Genomic DNA, 22,229 nt, shown 5'->3' on the forward strand with positions numbered 1-22,229 from the left:
ATATGCATCTCAATTGCGATATAGCCACCCCCATGCCTCTCCCACACTCATACATATTCTCTTACTTCTTCTCTTGCTCTGTGCTGGGGATCAATCCCAAAATCGGTCATCCCAGTCAGCCTTCACCCTACTCATGCAGGCAACACCACAATATAACCAATCTTATTTCTGTTCCTCTCCTCCCTCACTCCTCTCTGCCTTTCTCATGCACCCATAAGAACATAAGAATTGCCGCTACTAGGTCAGAGAAGTGGTCCATCATGCCCAGCAGTCCGCTCACGCGCGGCCCTCTGGTCAAAGCCAGCGCCCTAACTGAAACTAGCCCTATCAGCGTACATCCTTGTTCAGCAGGAACTTGTCTAACTTTGTCTTGAATCCCTGGAGGGTGTTTTCCCCTATGACAGACTCCAGAAGAGCGTTTCAGTTTTCTACCACTCTCTGGGTGAAGAAGAACTTCCTTACGTTTGTATGGAATCTATCCCCTTTCAACTTTTAGAGAGTGCCCTCTCATTCTCCCTATCTTGGAGAGGGTGAACAATCTGTCCTTATCTACTAAGTCTATCCCCTTCAGTACCTTGTATGTTTCGATCATGTCCCCTCTCAATCTCCTCTGTTTGAGGGAGAAGAGGCCCAGTTTCTCTAATCTTTTGCTGTACAGCAGCTCCTCCAATCCCTTAACCATCTTAGTCACTTTTCTCTGGACCATTTCGAGTAGTACTGTGTCCTTCTTCATGTACGGCGACCAGTGATGTATGCAGTACTCCAGGTAAGGACGCACCATGGCCCAGTACAGCGGCTTGATAACCTTCTCCGATCTGTTCATGATCCCCTTTTTTATCATTCCTAGCATTCTGTTCGCCCTTTTCACCGCCGCTGCACATTGCATGGATGGCTTCATCAATTTGTCGATCAGAACTCCTAAGTCCCTTTCCTGCGAGGCCTCTCCAAGTATGCCCAGGACATCCTGTATTCGCGCATGAGATTTTTGTTACAGACATGCATCACTTTACACTTGTCCACGTTGAACCTCATCTGCCATGACGATGCCCATTCCTCAAGCCTGATTATGTCATGATGCAGATCTTCGCAGTCCCCCTGCGTCTTCACTATTCTGAATAACTTCGTATCATCCGCAAATGTTTGCTGTGTCTCCAACAAATCTGCCTTCATCCATGATCTCTATCTCCCAAACTCTCCAACTGCTAGTACTGAGTTGGTCCAGAGGAAGGCTACTAAAATGGAATGTGGTCTTCATCATAAGGCGTATGGAGACAGACTTAAAGATCTCAATCTATATACTATGGAGGAAAGGCGGGTCAGGGGAGATACGATAGAGACGTTCAAATACCTACGTAATGTAAATGCGCACTAGTCAAGTATCTTTCATTTGAAAGGAAACTGCAATGAGAGGGCATAGGATGAAGTTAAGAGGTTAATCTAAGGAGGAGTAATCTAAGGAAATACTTTTTTACAGAAAGGGTGGTAGATGCATGGAACAGTCTCCAGGAAAAGGTGGTGGAGACAGAGACTGTGTCTGAATTCAAAAGGGCCTGGGATAGGCACGTGGGATCTCTCAGAGAGAGAAAGAGATAATGGTTACTGCGGATGGATAGACTAGATGGGCCATTTGGCCTTTATCTGCCATCATGTTTCTATATTTCTGAATCTGCCCCAAAGACTGTGCTTCAGCTGTCGCTCTGTGTCATGGAGGCTACCTTTTCTCATAATATACCTCGTCCTGTTGGTTGTGGAAGTAGAGTTGGGCTATTACTCTCATCATCTTGTAGATATCAACCCCTTCTTCTGCCTCAATCTCTCTGAGTAGCATTTAATGACATTACATTACATTAGTGATTTTTATTCTGCCATTACCTTGCGGTTCAAGGTGGATTACACAAGAGGTTATCTGTACATTTCCAGGAGAATTACAAAGTAGAGCATGCTACTTCGGGGGAGATCTTGACATTGTATCAGAGTCATTACAAGATAGATAATTTAGTTAGAAGGTTGTGGGATCTGGGGGAGATTGAAATGCTTCCTCATGATGGATTTTTTGAATAGCAGGGTTTTCATTACTCTTCTGAAAGTTTTGTAGTCTGGTGTTATGATCTATAGATTGGAGAGTTGATAGTCTAGTTTTGCTGCCTGGGTGGTCAGTAGGCCGTCATACTTTTTTTTGCGTTTGATGCCTCTAATTGAATGGTGTCTGAGTTCTTCTTTGTCTGGTTGTGGTAGTTCGGATAAGGCAGTTGTTCAAATAGGCTGGGCTGTCTCCATTCATGGCTTTAAATAGTAGACATTAAAATTTGAATAGAATAGGAATTCTATGAGCATTGGAGCATTTACTTTGCCGGCCCATGGTAAAAAAAAAACCTCTACCATGGCTTTATAAAAGCAGGATTTGGGGATTAAAATTTCAACAAATTCATCAGATTTTTTCGACTTAATTATCCTCTGCTCCAGTAGCAGTCAAGAGAGCTAGGAAACCTGGGATGGAATGCATAGCAATGATTAAGATGATAATCCAACCCAAATTCCTGTACTTGTTTTAGGTACTTCTCATTGACATTGTCAATGACTTTTGCAAGATTCTTAACAAAATGAGAAGGTTCGTTTGGAATAGGTGACCCCCAAGAGTAACATGGAGGACTTTAGTTCAGCCAAAAAAGAAAAGAGGATGACAATCCTGAACTTGAAACTTTATTATTTGGACATAAGAACATAAGAATAGCCTTAATGAGTCAGACCAATGGTCCATCAAGCATAGTAGCCCGTTCTCACGGTGGCCAATCTAGGTCACCAGTACCTGGCCAAAACCCAAGGTGTAGCAATATTCCATGCTACCAATATAGGGCAAGCAGTGGCTTCCCCCATGTCTTTCTCAATAACAGACTATGTACTTTTCCTCCAGGAACTTGTCCAATCCTTTTTTAAAACCAGCTACGCTATCCGCTCTTACCACATCCTCTGGCTGCACATAGACTAGATGACGGTAAAAGCTAAGCAATAGGTATTATGGAAACAGAGTCTCCATATAAAAGACCCTCCTTAATGTATCTCCCTTGGCACGTTTAAAGAATCTCAGTAAATTGATCATCCCTTATGTTCTTCACCGGACCCTTTGCTCTGCTGAGAACAACTTCTTTTCTCTCCCACTACTATCCAAGATTCAATTTTCCTTCTCCCACCTCTCCATGTTCCACTAAATAGGCTCTGGAAAGACCTCCTATTAAACATTAGAAACATCCTCACCCACTCCAAATTCAAGAACATAAAAACTGCCGCTGCTGGGTCAGACCAGTGGTCCATCATGCTCTGAAGTCCGCTCACGCGGCGGCCCCTAGGTCAAAGATCAGTGCTCTAAATGAGCCCAGCCTCACCTGCGTACTTTCCAGTTGAGCAGGAAGTTGTCCAACTTTGTCTTGAATCCCTGGATGGTGTTTTCCCCTATGACAGCCTCTGGAAGAGCATTCCAGTTTCCACTCTCTGGCTGAAAAAGAACTTCCTTATGTTTGTACAGAATCTATCCCCTTTCAACTCTGGTCAAAGCCAGCGCCCTAACTGAGACTAGCCCTATCAGCGTACATCCTTGTTCAGCAGGAACTTGTCTAACTTTGTCTTGAATCCCTGGATAGTGTTTTCCCCTATGACAGACTCCAGAAGAGCGTTTCAGTTTTCTACCACTCTCTGGGTGAAGAAGAACTTCCTTACGTTTGTATGGAATCTATCCCCTTTCAACTTTTAGAGAGTGCCCTCTCATTCTCCCTACCTTGGAGAGGGTGAACAACCTGTCTTTATCTACTAAGTCTATTCCCTTCATTATCTTGAAAGCCCTCAAGACCCATCTGTTTTTACAGTCTTTCAGTAGCCAACAAGATCATACTTAAATGTTTAACATAAGCTTTCCCTGTTTGTATTACCTGACTGTCTGTTGGTTACTCCATTGTACAACTGACATGTACTTTTTTATTTTGTTTGTTTGGTGTTTAACTATGGGCTCCTTTTACTAAGCTGAGATAGCGTTTTTAGCGCACGCAGAATTTTAGCGTGCACTAAACCTGCGCTACACAGCTAGAACTAACACCAGCTCAATGCTGGCATTAGTGTCTAGCGTTTGCAGCAATTCTGCACGCACTAAGCGTGCGCTAAAACCACTATAGCAGCTTAGTAAAAGGAGCCCTATGTAACTGATATTTGCTTTCTTTTTTATTGTTAACCACTGTGATGCCTTTTAGGCCACTTTGGTGGTATATCCATTTCCAATAAAACTTTAAAAAAAAACAAAACCAACAAACCCTAATCTGTTGATAACCCTTTTACGAAGAACAATTCTGTGTCATAACACAAACGAGAGAGATACAAAATATACTCCTATTTGCTATAATCTAGAGCGGTTTGAGGGGAGGGGAGGAGTCAGGGAGAAACTAGTATCCATGTGAACATGGGCCGTGTTCAATGTCTGTGCCTGCATAGCTAAGCAGTCAGCTAGGACCATGGAACAGGCTGTCCTAACTTTGGCTGCTCTACTATATGGGTGCCTACACAGTTTATGGGTAATGGCCTGAATATTTTTTTATGCCATTGACACACCTAGATATTTCTAAAATGATCTTTTAAGTGTAAACATAAACTAAAAAAAAAAAAAAAATCAGTGATGGGTACCAAAGGGTTGGCCATCACCAACCAAAAAGGTGTTCCAATGCTCCTGCCTGTCTGGGAAATCCAATCCAGGTACTCTGCCACTGGATCCAATTAACAGATCGTTTTTATTTTAATTTTGTGGAGGAAGGAGAGGACAACCATATCCTTCCTAATCTATCAACCACATGTTAGTGTGCTACGGTTCAACCTCACTATTTATCTCTTCTTGAGTAGAATGGGAAATTAATTTGTTCTGTTGCTGGTATCTTTAAGGTGGTATTGTAAATGTAATATCCCATCCTCTAATTGGAGATATTAGTGATGGTCCTACGGTTTGTTCTGTCCTGTTGACAAATGAGAGCTGAGGACAATGTACACATATTTATAATCCAACCTGTCATGTATAAACCCATACGAATGCCATGCGATTAACTAGCAGCATATACCAACATGCTTTGAAAATCTTTATCAAATCGCACCTCTATAGTAGAAGAAGTTTCCAATGTGATCCACATAAAAATGTTGGAGGACTTCAATAGAAAGACAGAAATCAGTTTTGTTTTTACCCCACCACCTCACAGGGACTTAAAAAAATAGAGCACCCTAACTCCATGCATGTAGTGAGATAAAATTCAGAGTCAAGATCATTGAGGTAACTAACACAGCCTCAAGCTAGTCATACAAACCAACTAGGCACAGAAACTGGCCTCTTAGAATCTTTATCCCCCTCCCCAAATTGGAAGACATATCTTCTACATGAGGCATCACCCTTACAGATTGTTATTGTTTCTTCATTGCAGCTTCACTAAAGGGTGATACATGGCACTGAGACACAATATAAGGTAAGATCTGAAGAAAAGATTAGAGAAACATCACTTCCTACCAGTGGCGTAACGAGGATGAGAGGCACCTGGGGTAGTGGCGCCCCTCCCACGCTCCTTCCCTGCTCCCTCACTGTCATGCACGAACGCCTCATCCCTTCCCCTGTACCTCTGTAATGTTCCTGGAGCGAGCAGCAACCCCCAAATCTGCAGTCATGTCTGCGTGGACTCGCCCTCTGACATCACTTCCTAGGCACGGGTTCAGGAAATGATATCAGAAGAAGAGTCGACGCAGGCCCGGCAGCAGGTTGGGGGTTGCTGCTCACGCCAGGAACGCTACAAAGGTACGGGGGAAGGTAAGTGGCACATGTGCGTGGCAGTGGGGAAGGAGTGGGGGTGGAGAGGAGGGGCCCTACCATCACCGTCCCCCCCTTACTATGCCAAGTGCTTCTCCCTGTGTTCTGCAATCAGTAGCCTTACTGCTCAGTCATAGACTGTAAATATGCAGCCCAAGTTTGATCTGATGTACAAAATGATGCACTGGAGCTGGGGAAGCAGGGGCATTAAAAACTGCAGGTGTGACCCCTGCTGACCCAGGAGCAGCTAAAAAAAGAAGAGGGTCCAACCAACTCTTTAATCAGCAAAGGCACCTGAACCACCTTAGGGGGAGGAAAGGGTAATGAACAAAACACTATTCCCTGCTAGCCAACAGAGGAGGGCAGTAGTGTGTGGCATTACCTGCTTCATCCGTGGTGATGGTGAGCTCATTGCTGGTCTCGCTCTTGCCGATGCGGTTCTTGGCATACATGCGGATATTATAGGTGGAGGATGGATGCAGGTCAATGATGGTAGCCTGATTGAGCTGAGGGGACACATCTTTGGTTCTCTGAACTGAATCCCACGAGTCTTAAAACAAAGAGGAAAAGGAATAAGAAACAAAACATCCTTGGGTTATTTTACAGATCTTTGCCCATCTGTATAAAGGTCAGTTCAGTGTTCATTGTACGCAGCGAGCCCTTCAAGGCCTGATGCATGGAGATGGGGGCAGCAGCGTTACAAAGCAATTGCTAATTCTCCTTCAGGTTATTGCTTTAGGCCTCAGAAGTCGATCATTTTCTCAGCCATTTCTGGATTCTCTGTAGCCTGTGATACCTTTCACTGGAAAGAAAATGAAATGGCTATGTACACAAATTTTCAAGTCCACATAGGTATATTGTTTAGATGATAACAGGATGTTTGCATGGTCTGGAAACTTCTTGTATATTTCTGGGCAATGCTCAAGAAGGGTGCTTATACAATTGCCCGGGGTATATGCACGTAAAAATAGGCACTCAGAAAACACAGAACCAGCTCTTACAGAAATGTAAATTTGTGTATGGGCACCTACACTTTATCAGAGCTTTTAAAAGACATCTTTTTTTGGATTACTCCTCCCATGAAGGACATTAGTATAACAGGACACCCATACTTAAGCACCAATTGAGCGGGTAAGTATACATTTACACTCTTACGTGGTACCACACCACCTATGCACTATTCTTTAAGGGTATGAATAAGTGGCACAGCATGTAAATCAAAGGGGGGGCATTCACATGAGAAAAGCATGGGAGAAATATGGGCAAAGCTGTCACACACTCAACTTATAGGTGCTCTTGCTGCATTTGTGTGCCCACAATTACACTAGGTCTGAAGCTGGTGTAGCTTAGGTATACCAGATTTTCTGGAACAAAAATTCAGACCCATAGCCCCGCCCCCAGGCCCACCCAGTTCCACCCATCTCCGCCCCATTCAGCCTAAGTCACACCCCATTCCGCCGCCCCCAGCCTATCCTCCTCAACCTGTTCGCTTGTCAGGAGGGTATCTGCGCATGTGCTGGTGTAATGCAATGACATCACACGCATGTGCGTGGTGTCACCGCGTGGCATCCTGGCATGCACAGATGCCATCCTGACGTTGCTGTTAGCTGGAAGCTTTTCAAAATCCGGACAAAGTGCTGGGCTTTGAAAAGCTGTCCAGACCTCGAATAGGAGACATGTCCGGGGAAATACGGCCTTCTGGTAATCCTAGTGTAGCCGCAAGAACTTAAATGTAAGGCACACCAATACCAATTACATTAGAATGGAATCTGGAGTAGGTTCCCACTGCATGGCATTGAAAAACCTAAATGTAAGTGTCCACTTAAGGAATTGCCTCCTTACTAACAGATGAAATCACTGAAGCTTAGGAGATCCTAGGCCAGGTCTAATTTTTTGCTCTCATCCTAATACATTCTGGGCCTTGCAACTCTCCTTTCCATGACTGCAAACAGGATACAGGAATCAGAAGGTACTGGGACAGGAAATATCAGAAATGGACTCCAGTTTCCCTTAAGAAACTACATCAGCTTGTCAGCTTGCAGAGGACAACAGGTAAAGAGGCCATCCTGGTACCCTATAAAGTTGGCAGGAGGGGGCACTGAAGAACATTAAAGATGGAAAGAAAAAAATCCTTATATAGAGCAAGTCATCTAGTGCCCTCCTGTGGTCAAAAAATAAAATGCAGATATATTGCAGTATTTTTGTTTGACATGCAGAAAAAGACTCCTATATGGCTCCAGAAAAAGGAGGACAGATTAAGGCATCCGAGTTTTACTTCCATTGAAAGCAATGTGACTAAATAGGACATTACGGGGAACCACAAGTACAAGGGGGCACTCAGAGAAATTGAAAGGGGAAAGGTTTAGAACAAACGCCAGGAAGTTCTTTTTCACTCAGAGGGTGGTGGATACATGGAACGCGTTACCGCAGGATGTGATAAGCAGGAGCATGCTACAGGGCTTCAAAGAGGGTCTGGACAGGTACCTGGAGGACAAAGGGATTGAGGGGTACAGATAGGAGTAGAGGTAGGTATTAGGGATAGGATTAGAGGCAGTTACAAAATTAGTCAGGGACACTGTTCAGGCAATTAGGCCTGATGGGCCACCGCGAGAGCGGACCGCTGGGCAGGATGGACCTCTGGTCTGCCCCAGCGGAGGCAACTTCTTATGTTCTTAGACTGAGACATCTGGGTTTTACTTCCAATGAAAGCAATGAAAGTTAAACTCAGATGTTTGAATTCAACCTCCTTTTTCTGGAGCCATATGGTAACCTTATAAATTAAGCCCACATATAATAAGTCCAAATTAAATAGCACACAACAAAGGCTTCTTCATAAAGTTACAACCCATCCATTCCTTAGTGCTTCCTGCTCTCTCTACACAAAGTCCCTACTAGACTTAGAATTATCATATGGCTCCATTGCTTTCAGTGGAAGTAAAACCCGGATGTCTCAATCCATCCTCCTTTTTCTGGAACCACATGGTAATCCTATATAAAACTGCACAGCAGAATACACACATAAGCATGCATGTTAATGAGATCATGTTTACTTATACACATATTTTATGTAGGGTTACCAGATTTTCCCAAAGGAAAATCCAAACCCATGGCCACGCCCTCATATCCGCCCAGTTCCACCTATACCCCGCCCCCAGCCGACATCTGCGCATGTGCGGACGCGATGCAATGATGTCACCATGTTGTGTCCGCACATGCATGGATGCCCCTTCCCAACACAATTTTTACAGGAAGCTTTTCAAACCCCCGACAAAGTGCTAGGTTTTGAAAGACCTTCCGGACCCCCGGACATGCTTTCAAAAAGGATAACATGTCCAGGGAAATCCGGACATCTGGAAGCAGGGACATAGTTGTGATATACTAAAGTTCACACATGTGAGTATTTTATAACAGGCTATCCCAAAAGGTGCCTGTTTGATAAAGAAAACACAGATGCTTGTGTGTATCCTAGTTTATAAAACTAGGGGACCTATTTATTAAAGCGTAGTGTGCCAACAGAATTAGCACACACTAAATGCTAATACACTGTGAACCAAAAAAAACCCACACCAATGTTTTTTGTTGTACCTTTCACAGAACTCAGCCGATTCTTATGATTTAGTGTGTCGTGTCCTGAATGAAGTTGATGTAAAATGTTGTAAATATTTCCCACCACACCACAGCACTACCTTGTGAAAATGAATTGTGAACTGAATAAAAACACATCAAAAAGTTTTATGACATATCTTGCAGAAAAATATAAAGTCAAAAAGCAATGTTTCAATTAAGCATATGTGCGCTCCTTTTACACGAAGGCACACCCTCAGCCTTGGTTGCCACTGATCTATGGACTTGTCAACGATGCTCTGCTTCAGCTCAGCTCAAACAGAGATGAGGCACTGCTTAAAGTCTTCAATGTAAGATATCACTGTCTGGTAGACACGTTCCTGTTTCAGCCCCCAGAATCTAGTAGCCAACTGGATTTAGTTCTGGTGAATTTTTAGGCCAGAGGCCTGGACCAATGAAGTATGGGGACTCTCAATGTAGCAGTTCCACAGTGTCCTTTGCCCAATATGCTGGGGCTTTTTCTTGCTGGAAGATAAAGTAGTCGCCCGACATGTGACAGATTGCTGGAAACAGCTTCTGTGTCAAGAGGATGTCCTGGCAGTATGTGCCATTGATCTTAACCCCAAGATCGATGAAGAACAAATCTGTGAAACTGAATTTCGAGATTGTGACTGAGACCATGACTGATTGGCTGAAGGTCGGGCGGGTCATTAATAGGCGTTTGGCATTAACCTCACGCTTCAGTGTTGTTGAAGGCACGTACAGGTGATCATCCTGTGTGTTAATTGGTGGAGTTACTGTAAATATCTTTTCATCTGAAAACCAGATGAAGCTGACACTGTGCCCCAGGTACTTAGTCAAAATCTTCTTGCACCGCTTCAGGCATGTGTCTTTGTTGTGTAAAGTTAACTATTGGGCACGACACTTAAGACACTTTTAATTTCAGATTGTCATGAATCATCCTACCTACAGTTGTCTGGTTTATTCCTGCTGCTCTTGCTATTTGACAAGTTCTTTGGTATGTTTGTGGCGCATCCTCCTGGCTCAGTACAAGATCACATACAATGTCAATGTGCTCTTGTGTGTGAATCAAGCGTGGTTGTCCTCTGCCTGGCTTACAATCCATAATGCCTTTTGCTCAGATCTTGCATAGCAGCACATCAAGGCCGTTTTTGTTTGAATCCTTCAGTGGGAACTCTTTCAACAATCGTTGACTACTGTAACCTTTTTAGCAGTATCAAGCTCTTTTCAGAATTTAGTTTTCGGCAGTGAAAACCATTTTGATAGAGACTATTTACAAACTATCATCCCTTAACAATTCATTTTCACAAGGTAGTGTTGGGGTGTGGTGAGAAATATTCACAACATTTTACATCAACTTCATTCAGGACATGACACACTAAATTTTATAAGAATCGGCTGAGTTCTGTGGAAGATATGACAAAAACATTTTGCTGTGTTTTTTTCGGTTCACAGTGTAAGTCCATTTTATAGCTATAGGTATCTTCCATTAGCACACTCTAAGCTGTAGTAACAGTGGCCCTATATTTGTTATACTGTAAATAAAATAGGATACCCATACATCCATCAAGACCTGCTCTGAAAAAGGTGTAAATATGTGTATGTACTCAATGCATGTACCCATTTATTTTATAAACTACCTGAGTGCATCACAGTTCTACCACCACTTCACCCACACTATACCTCCAGCAACAACTAGGCACAGATTCCATAAAAGTAGATTCACGCTTTCTGTGTTTCTGCTTTTCACATGCATATGCACAGAAGTTGTACAATTTCTACATATAAAGTAAGCTTTACACACAGATAAAACTTTATAAAACTACTATTGAGTGTGCATGCATACATTTACACCCTTTTCAAAGTGAATATAAATTTGTGCATGAAGACTTGTGCATTGTCATGGCAGTTCTGGATGCCTACTTTATAAAGGCTGATAGGTACCAATATGGCCACAATGGAGCCTAACCATGCTAGACCGATGTAAAAAAAATGTCAGAGGCAGGTGGCACTATACAGACTAATTAATTTATGGAAGCATGAGCATTCCACAATTAGACTCCAGTTTGTCAATTGAACTTATGTTGCCTTTATAAAAAGATGCCTTTTCCCCAACTTTAGCACAGGGGCTCTATAATACTATATTATATATAGCAAACTCTCAGTTATCCAGTGACGTCAGAGGGAGAGCCAACAGGGTCGCGAGGAGCACGTTGTTGACTGCAGTGAGCAAAATATTCAACTAGAGGTATAGGGGAAGGGAAGTGTGTGTGTGTGTGTGGGGGGGCGTGTGTCAGATGCGATAGGGGAAGGAGCGGGAGGCAGAGACGATGGTGGGAGAAGGGCGCCACCGCCCTGGGTGCCTTTCACCCTCGCCATGCCACTGACTGGACTTTAGACTGAACTTTGATTGCAATATTCTGTGACTATAATTAGATGTCTTTACTCACCTGATTTGTTCTTGCATTCAATATCATAGCCTGTGATTGGGCTATTTCCATCAAAGCCCATGGTCCACCTGAGAGCTATGCTACGAGCTCTTACCTCTCGAATTTCTATTTCAGGAGGGTCTGGGGGTTCTGGGAAGCAAACACACACATTCTGCATAAGACAGGAGCATGCAATGCCTTTGTAGGAAAATGTTATTCTAGCAAAGGTCCCGGTAGAGGTCTTATCTGTATGAGCAATATGTTCCCATCTGTTTAATGAACTGAGGGCAGGATGCCCAAAGCGGCAACACTGCAGTAAAAAATACCGTAGTGGGAGCAATTTTTTGAGATCAGGTGATGCTCAATATGAATAGCACGCAAATCACGTGCATGCTATTCATCCGGGGCAGCACCAGTAAAAAGTGGAGGAACTGTGTCTGGTGCTTGCTGCAATCACTGGGCTTAGTTCCTTCCCCCCACCCCCCATTGCCTCAAAAAATAAAAACAATTTTAAAGTGCTCCTGGTGTTTTCTCCTGCCACTGCTGCTGCCAGTTCAGCTGATTGTGGCAGGGGAATCCCCGATCAGCTGAGCCAGCAAGACTCCCCAAAGCCGCCAATTGGAGGATTCCCCTGCTGCTCACCTATTTGGGGCTTCCCCTGCCTGCAGGGTTGCCATTTTCAAGAGGTGGGCCTTGAGTGGGCATCCCTCCTGCCGATCTTTCAATATAAGGTACGGGGATGTCAAGGAGGATATTGACGGTGTGGGAGGTTCTGGCCCAATTGGGGAGGGGGGGCTCAGGGGAGGGGAACAAGGAGCTTGGTGGGAGGGTGACTTAAAATAAAAATTCCTCCACCGCTGCTGCTGCCGGTTCAGCTGAGCTGGTGCGGGAAGTCCCAAACAGCTGAGTGGCTTCAGGAAGTAATGCCAGCTTAGCTGATCGGGGATTCCCTAGATGTAATCAGCTGAACTGGCAGCAGCAGCATTTTTTTTTTTTTTTTAAAGTCACCCTCCTGCCAAACACTTCCCCCCCACCACCGGACTAAGATCTCCACCCCCCTCCCCGGTCTCCCTCCGACACCTCTGTACCTTATACTGAAAGATCAGCAGGAAAGATGCCCACTCCCTCCTGACTCATGGCCCACCTCTTCAAAATGGATGCCCTGGGATGCATTGGGAGGGGCCTAAATACCATATAAGGAGAAAACTCAGCTGTAAAGGACTATTTTCATTTTATTCAAGTGGGATCAGCTGTTATGTGTGTGTTGTGTGTTCTTACAACACCTGCACGGCAGCTACTGGCAGCTCCAGAGCTGCCGGAAAATTTCAGCATCAATTATTTAACTCAGGAGAAGGCAGTAGAATACGTATCAACTATTGGAATGTAACAATAAAGGCAAGTACAGTTTTCCATTGAATACATGCAAAGTCCTGACTTCTTCATATAACTACTGTACCAAAGTATTTTAATTGAGCTCAATAGAATAAAACATTCTCCTCAAATGTGTATCTTCCAATGGAGAGATCTCATTGGTAGACACCTTGAAGATGATTAGCATCTGAAAAACAAATTAACATTCCACAATGTTGGGCTCTGCTCCTGCTTAGCTCTCACACTGTGGACTACAATGTCCTCTTGTCCCTCAACGCACTTAACTTTAACTAGGAAAAAGGTTTTGTAGTCAATTAACAGGCACTCCCTTCAGCATCTGAGCTCAAATTCTTACTTCTTTGTCTCACTCATTAAGCATGGCATGGAGAAATATATGTGTGTTCCATCACCCTCAGCTTTCTGTTGACAAAAAAGGGTGATTGATGCTCACTTTAGGCACAGTATAAAAAAACTCAGATCACAAGGACAGTTGAAGGCTAAGGGGCTGTCCTCTGACAGCAGAAGCTGAGAGAATAATATGCATAACCCTTATTTAGATAATTCATAAAATATCGTTTTCAGTACTGAGCTCTGTTCTGGTGATTATATTTTACAAAACTATTGAGAGGATGGAAGCAGGTCAGGGAGGGCTACTTAAGAGTGCAAGGCCTATACAAGAAACTCTACATTGAGAGACTTAAGAAATATAAAATGTACTCTCTAGAGGAAAGAAGGAAAAGGGAGATATGACAAAAATATTCAAATATTTAGGCCCTCTTTTACTAAACCGAAGTAGAGATGTCTATCCTGACCCAGAGTGCTAAATGCTCCATTGCTCATAGGAATTTTATAAGTGTCAGAGCGTATCTCTCTCTTGGCTTCTTTCAGTTTCACCTGGTAGTCCTTTCTATACTCCTCTTCTTGGGTTTTTTTATATTTCAGGAAATGGTACAAGTGAGGTGATTAAATTTGCATACGATACAAAGTTATTCAGAGTAGTGAAGACGCAGGAGGATTGCGAAGACCTGCAACGTGACCTAAACACGCTCGAGAAATGGGCTTCGACATGGCAAATGAGGTTTAACGTGGATAAGTGTAAGGTGATGCATGTCGGTAACAAAAATCTTATACATGAATACAGGATGTCCGGTGCAGTACTTGGAGAGACCCCCCAGGAAAGAGACTTGGGAGTACTGGTCGACAAGTCAATGAAGCCGTCCATGCAATGCGTGGCAGCGGCGAAAAGGGCTAACAGAATGCTGGGAATGATTAAGAAGGGGATCACAAATAGATCAGATAAGGTTATCATGCTGCTGTACCAGGCCATGGTACGCCCTCACCTGGAATACTGTGTCCAGTACTGGTTGTTGTACATGAAGAAGGACACAGTACTACTCGAAAGGGTCCAGAGAAGAGCGACTAAAATGGTTAAGGGGCTGGAGGAGTTGCCGTACAGTGAGAGATTGGAGAAACTGGGCCTCTTCTCCCTTGAAAAGAGGAGACGGAGAGGGGACATGATCAAAACATTCAAGATAATGAAGGGAATAGACTTAATAGATAAAGACAAGTTGTTCATCCTCTCCAAGGTACAGAGAACGAGAGGGCACTCTCTAAAGTTAAAATGGGATAGATTCCGTACAAACGTAAGAAAGTTCTTCTTCACCCAGAGAGTGAAAAACTGGAACGCTCTTCCGGAGGCTGTTATAGGGGAAAACACCCTCCAGGGATTCAAGATAAAGTTAGACAAGTTCCTGCTGAAACAGAACGTACGCAGGTAAGGCTAGTCTCAGTTAGGGCACTGGTCTTTGACCTAAGGGCCGCCGCGTGAGCAGACTGCTGGGCACGATGGACCACTGGTCTGACCCAGCAGTGGCAATTCTTATGTTCTTACGTTACCAACTCTTTTGCCATTATTTTTTCTGCCACTAGTTTGGATAACCATATCAGTTTCCTTTTTCTCTTGTTTTTATTTATTTTCTTCACATAAAGGTCCGTAGCCATTTTTATTGCTCCTTTCAGCTTAGACCACTGTTTTTCCACTTATCTTATGTCCTCCCATCCTAACAGCTCTTTCTTCAGGTACTCAACCATTTTATTAAAGTCTGTAAGTTTGAAATCTAGGACTTTAAGTATTAAGCGGCTGCTCTCCACTTTAGCCGTTATTTCAAACCAGACTGGATGATGATCGCTACTTCTCAGCTAAGCACCCACTCGAACATTAGAGATACTCTCCCCATTTGTGAGGACCAGGTCTCAATAGATACAGATGACTGGGTAAACTGGATGGGCCAGGAAGATCTTTTCTACTGATGGTTACTATATGACTATGTATAAGTTTCAAGGGCTCTAGTAGCCCTCAAGCTGGTGGTCTGTCTTTTTGTTTATGGATCACTTTGACTCTTAAGTTATATTTCAATACAGATCGGTCTTTTCTTAAACTTAATATGCAATCATGCTCTTAGCATCACTGTAAAATGCTGGTGTACAATCATGCAACCATGCTCTTAGCATCACTGTAAAATGCTGGTGTACAATTCAGGAGCACGGAATGCCTTACAGAACCAGGCAGTTCTGTCAAGCTGCACTACTAAATTGGGATTCACAGGAGTGCTCGCCTCCTTTCCTACCTTGTACAGTGAGTTGTATTATTCCCCGGTCCTCTCCAAAAGAATTAATAGCATGACATGAGAAAAAGCCCGAGTCCTCACGAACAGTTGGCAAAATCTGCACAGGAGAAATTGGAGCATAAAGATCAGCAGTTTTCATTACTGGGATGTAAGGGTAAGTCACTTTTATTGCTGGTAGGGAGAAGATAATCTACAACTGATAACAACAGTTGTAGACCTCCTCTTCTTTAAATCAAGAGTAGAGCCCTAATTTGCTGTTGAATTTGGTAGGAAATGGGCTGGTCCACGTACTGTGGACAATCGATGAACTTCAAGAAAGCACACAGGATGCTTGTAATACCATGTTTCCCCGAAAATAAGACCTACCCCAAAAATAAGCCATAGCATGATTTTTAAAGATGCTCCTAATATAAGCCCTACTCCAAAAATAAGCCCTGGTTAAGATCGACCTCCAAAGTCCCTCCTAAATGTCCTCAACACTCCCTGAATCCATCCCTGTCACTAGTGCTGCCTGATTCACCGGCAGCAGTGCTTTCTCCCCCCTCCCCCCCCAGGTACAGCATCTTTCCTCCCCTCTTACCCATCTCCTTGTGCAGCATCTTTCTATCCCTACCTCCCATCCCGCTGTACAGCAGAATCCCGCCAACCCTCCCACCTTGAGACTGACATACCATACTGAATGAGCTGTTTCATGGCCTTCCCCACTGGGGCATTCCCTCTGCTGCATCACTGATGACATCATCAATAATGAAGCAGAAGGAAAGCCCCAGCGGGGAAGTCCGCAAAGCAGCCCGTTCAGAGTGCTGCCGCCATGCTGTTTTTGGAGGCCTCGGAGTGTAGGTTTGTCAGTCTCACATTGGGAGGGTCGGTGGGGTTCTGCTGCACAGGGGGATGGGAGGGAGGGATAGAAAGATGCTGCACAATGTGATGGGTGAGAGAGGAGGAATCCAAGCATTGGGAGAAAGGAAAGAGGAAGAATTGGGGTGGAGGAGAGAAAGGGAGAGATCAATGTTGTACATGAATAAAATAAGACATTCCTGAAAATAAGCCCTAGTGCGTTTTTTGGACCCAAGATTAATATAGCATTGACTTATTTGGGGGGAAACATGGTACTATAAAAGGTTATCTTCAGAGAGAAACAACTTTCTGCTGAGGGACATTTGTACCATTAGAACTCAAGAAGGCAACAATCAAATTAGGTTAAGAGCCCTGCGATTTGAAGATATGCTGCTTGTGGTGGAGGGGTGGAAGGAGAAATTAAGTTTCAGCAGCATTTCAAGTTAATATACACTCTATGCCAGGGGTGTCCAACCTGCGGCCACATGAAGTATTTTGTGCGGCCCCGGTCAAGGGCGATGCAGTGTTTTCCTCTGCTGCCCCTGGTTGTTTACTGTCTTGCCGGCTCCCTCCTCTGTCTTACTGCAGCATTTGCGCGGCCCCAGAAACATTTTTTTCGGCCAATATGGCCCAGGGAAGCCAAAAGGTTGGACACCCCTGCTCTATGCTTTCTAAACAGAAAGAAATTCCCTATTAGGAAATAGTGGCTTTCCACAAAAGTTAAGATCTGCCATGATAGTGCTTACTCTTCCAAATTCTGCAATTCTCGAGTTCCAGTTCCTTTAATCCACCGCTGTAGCAAATAGGTTTGTATTCACAGCTTCTGCTTGGGAATCAATCATCACATAATCAGAATCTTTGCCCTCCAGAATACTCATCCATCTCTTACCTGCAAGGTAGAGATCACCTCATCCCCCATCTCTTTCGTGGACACCTGGTAGCGGGACATTTCAGGAAAATTAATCATGCGTTCCTCCTTCTCCCAGCGCACTATAATGGGTTTCTCCCCATGGGCAGTGCAGCTCATCTCCTTCTTCTGACCTTGGGTTGCCAAAGTGGTGTTGGGATAGGAGGTAATCATAGCAGGAACTAAAATAATAATAATAATAAAACTCAGCAACCATAAGTGATAAATGAAGCAGAGACTGGGCACTTCCATTGGGTGCATCACTTAAGAGCAATACCATCAACACTTTTACATCCTCTTTACACAAACATTGAAATCTGAAGGTATTTAAATATTTACAAGAGAATCTCCTGTTTCAAGAGTGGGCAAATTATAGCCTGCAAACCAGACCAGACCCAAGGGTGCCAAAAGTTTGGCCACAAAGAGATCTAATTGATCTAGGCATTATGGAAGTAATTCCATAAAGAAAACACCAAAGAATTACCAGAATATTGTCATATATGTATAATATATACAAATTCTCCGCAAGTCAAATTCAAAAAAGAAATAAAAAACTGAACTAAAATATACTAAAAAAAAATACACTTATAGTGTAGATAAAGTGCAAATAAAGGTCCTGATTCTGCAAAAAGTTAGGCGTCCTTTAGAGAATCAGGTTTTAGGTGAGATTTAGACATCCAAACAATGTCCTTAACGTTATAATATTTTATTGTTATGTTATTAGAATGGTGATTTTTTTTCTGTTTTTCATTATAATTATAATACTGGGAGTTGGATCTGTTTAATGCTTTTATTTATTTCTCTTCCATCATACAGAGTGACTGGGATTCGAACCATTGTGCTATAGAATGAGCTAGCAAGTTGCATAACAATTGAAAAACTAGGCCTTATAGGCATTGTAAGGAAGTCTACTTTTGAGCATAGTTTAGGCTTCAGACCCGAGTTCTAATGACAGAACTTAGGCACAGTTTGGACGTGCTTATGCAATCTGCTAAATAGCTCTCTGAGTTTTTATTTTAGTTTTATTAAGCTCAAAATACATTTAATAAGCCACCACATAAACAGGGCTTATCAATATAAAGATATTGCATGCAAAACCTTCTATTTTTCTGGGCAAATAGTAATGGTATTTGCTTATTAGAGGAAAAGATCCATTAACTGAAGCACAGCACATGAAAAAAAACAACAGCTTTATATTTCTTGCTAAAAAGCTACCCTTTTTTCTCACTAAAGATTGCTCCAATGAGCTCATTCTTGAAACAGGTTGATACAGCAAATAAAGCACATGACAAAAATATCTAGATTGCATACATAATTTCATTTGCAAAAGGTTAAAACAGAAAAAAACAGATACAGACCTTAACATGGCTTCTACTTCATTGCAAATGGAGGTTTGCAGCTGCACAATGGTGACCTCATTGTGAGATCATCAAGGTGCACCTGCATGGTAGAATGCCACAATTGAAATATGTGCTGGGGGAGCTGGATGGGATTTGAACTTATGACCTCTGGAAGAAGAGCACAGGGATTTTACTTATTGAGCTATAGCAGCTTCCAGGCAGGTGTCTCTGACTGCCCTGTGATATGATAGCTTAGCAGATCCCTAAGCTATCATATCACAGGGCAGTCAGAGACACCTGAGAGAATAGTTAAGCTCTGGATCTCATTGCTAGAGGTTGTGGTAAGAGTGGATAGCATAGCTGGTTTTAAGAAAGGTTTGGACAATTTCCTGGAGGAAAAGTCTATAGTCCGTTATTGAGACAGACATGAGGGAAGCCACTGCTTGCCCTAGATCGGAAGCATGGAATATTGCTACTCTTTGGTTTTTTGCCAGGTACTAGTGACCTGGATTGGCCACTGTGAGGACGAGCTACTGGGCTAGATGGAACATTCGTTTGACCCAGTAAGACTATTCTTATGTTTTTAATTGAAGGGCTTATTGCCAAAATCTGCAAAGTCCATATTACTTGCATTGGACTTTGCAGGTTTTAGAAATACCGTATTTTTCACTCCATAAGATGCACCTGACCATAAGATGCACCCTAGATTTAGAGGAGGAAAACAAGAAAAAAAACATTCTGAACCAAATTCTCCCTGCCAGGCTCTGCATCCAACCCCACACTCCTTGCCAAACTCTGCACCCTGTCCCCCCTCCCTGACAAACTAAACTAAACTAAACCTTAAGTTTGTATAATACATCATCTCCATAAAGATAGAGCTTGACACGGTTTACAGGTAATTCAATAAATGAGGGAAGGACATAATAAGAAATTAGAGGTTATGAAGAGGATAGCTAGCTTTATATTTTAAATAGATAGCTTTACATTTTGGAAAAAAGCCAGGTTTTAAGATGCTTTCAGAATAATTGGAATAATTGCCAGGCTGTATATCCTGTCCCCCCTCTGGTAGTATACTTGTAGGCCGAGACAGGGCACAGGACAGGCAGGGGCAGGGCTAGATCCATCTATCTGCTCATTTCTCTACCTAGAGCAGTACCTGTTTAATTATATTTTCCTGTGCTGTTATCCATTTTGGATATTTTACAGAGAAATGGCCTATACTAAATCTATAGCGATTTTTTGCTACTTCAGCTTGTCTGCGGTGTTCTTTGCTCACATGTTTAAAGACAATAGACTGTTTTCAGTCCAATTGTTTATATGTGAGTTTGCAAACCATTGGACCCCTGAGGAAGGCGTATTCACCAAAACATGGACCGCATGTAGGGTTCGGTTGGATTTTTACCGCTGCATTTTTTATTATTGTACTATTTTCATTGAATTTTCATGTTTTTATATGTCAGTGTATAATAAATTATCTCCAGAACATCTGTATCCACAGTTTTTTGCTTTCATCGCTATATTAAATCATCTCAGATTTTACACTTTTTTTATGACCAAGGGGTCCTCTATGCCTAGTCCATCCATGATTAAATTTAATTTTTTGCCTCACTGCCACCTCTATTGTACACCAAAGGATCCCAAGAAGAGATTGGGGCCTGTGGTCACCATTTCTGGCCAAAACCACACACTCTACCTTTTTTGTATATTTATATCCATCAAACATAGAAAGCATTTATGCCAATGTTATATACAGTACATTTAGTTCCTTAAGAGACTATATATCATCCCAAATATCTATTAGATTTCATAAAGCCATATGTCTCCAGGCAGGCCCTGAGATCCCAAGATAATCTACAGCTGCTGCTAATTAATTTAAAAATATCATTCCACTCAAGGATGTGTTCCACTGATTTAAAACCCTTTCCTTTCTGAGCTAGACTGAATTCTCATGTTCAGAATTAAACCTGAAAACAAGATTTTTAAAAATCAATTACTAAATTTATCGTATTTGGACGGCTGCAGCAGCGAGAGGCAGAGCGGCAAGCAAGGCAGGCGCGAGCTTTTCGTGCACTTGCCTAGTTCTGCATCGCTGCCTGAATGGCTGCGTCAGTTCTTGCGAGTCCTTCTCAAGCAGCGGGTGGAAAGGAAAGGCAGGCGGCAGCCTTTTGGGCGGGCTCAGCAGGTGTGATCGGGCAATGTGTGTGGCTGGGAACTCCTGGGCCTGCTGGATCTGGCGCGTTGTTTCCCCATCAGTGGCAGATCACTTCTGCTGGTCCAACATGTCGCCGAGAGATGCCGCTGTTGTGGAGCAGCGGGAGAAAGGGTCCACCGTGTACCAGTAAGTGTCAGTTGGGCAGGCCTGTCCAGTGAAAGAGTGAGGCAGGCGATGGTCCCCCTTTTTGAGTGGGCTTGGCGAGCCCAAGGCAGGCAGCAGCCTCAGCTAGTGAATGGCCAGCACATTGTGTGTGTTGAACGGCCAGGAACCCCGATAGAAACATAGAAATATAGAAAAAAGCAGCAGAAAAGGGCTATAGCCCACCAAGTCTGCCCATTCCAAGTATCCCCTCCCCTGAATTTACTCCCTTAAAGATCACACGTGAGTATCCCATTTTCTCTTAAAATCCGTCACGCTGCTGGCCTTTATCACCTGGAGTGGGAGTCTGTTCCAATGATCCACTACTCTTTCGGTGAAGAAGTACTTCCTGGAGTCGCCATGAAACTTCCCTCCCCTGATTTTCAGCAGATGCCCTCTGGTGGTCAAGGGTCCCATGAGCCAGAAGATATCATCTTCTGACTCGATGCGTCCCGTGATGTACTTATATGTTTCAATCATATCTCCCCGTTCTCTTCTTTCCTCAAGTGAGTACAGCCGCAATTTTTTAAATCTTTCTTCATACGTGAGATCCTTGAGCCCCAAGACCATCCTGGTGGCCGTTCGCTGAACCGACTCGATCCTCAGCACATCCTTTCAGTAGTGTGGTCTCCAAAACTGAACACAGTACTCCAAGTGAGGCCTCACCATGGCTATGTACAACGGTATCATAACTTCAGGTCTCCTGCTGACGAAACCTCTGCGGATACACCCCATCATTTGTCTTGCCCTGGAGGAAGCCTTCTCCACTTGATTGGCAACCTTCATGTCCTCACTAATGATCACCCCTAGGTCGCGTTCCGCCGTGGTCCTAACCAAGGTCTCACCATTTAGTACATAAGTTCTACGCGGATTTCTCTTACCCAGGTGCATTATCTTGCATTTTTTAGCATTGAAGCCTAGCTGCCAAGTAGTTGACCATTGTTCCAGCAACAGTAGGTCGT

The 22,229-nt window shown here is 43.4% G+C and overlaps 1 protein-coding gene across 1 annotated transcript in view; it reads right to left on the reverse strand.

Moving 5' to 3' along the window:
- DSCAM (DS cell adhesion molecule) overlaps window positions 1–22,229 on the reverse strand; it is a 756,178-nt gene that overhangs the window by 304,189 nt on the left and 429,760 nt on the right. Inside the window, exons 12-15 of the mRNA XM_033942926.1 lie at window positions 17,557–17,756; window positions 15,831–15,927; window positions 11,854–11,982; window positions 6,201–6,368 (exon numbers count right to left, since the gene is read on the reverse strand). Of these exons, the coding sequence (XP_033798817.1) occupies window positions 6,201–6,368; window positions 11,854–11,982; window positions 15,831–15,927; window positions 17,557–17,756 (594 nt within the window). The remainder of the gene's footprint in view (window positions 1–6,200; window positions 6,369–11,853; window positions 11,983–15,830; window positions 15,928–17,556; window positions 17,757–22,229) is intronic.

Source organism: Geotrypetes seraphini, chromosome 4 (assembly GCF_902459505.1).
Source record: "Geotrypetes seraphini chromosome 4, aGeoSer1.1, whole genome shotgun sequence".
Taxonomy (NCBI): Eukaryota; Metazoa; Chordata; class Amphibia; order Gymnophiona; family Dermophiidae; genus Geotrypetes; species Geotrypetes seraphini.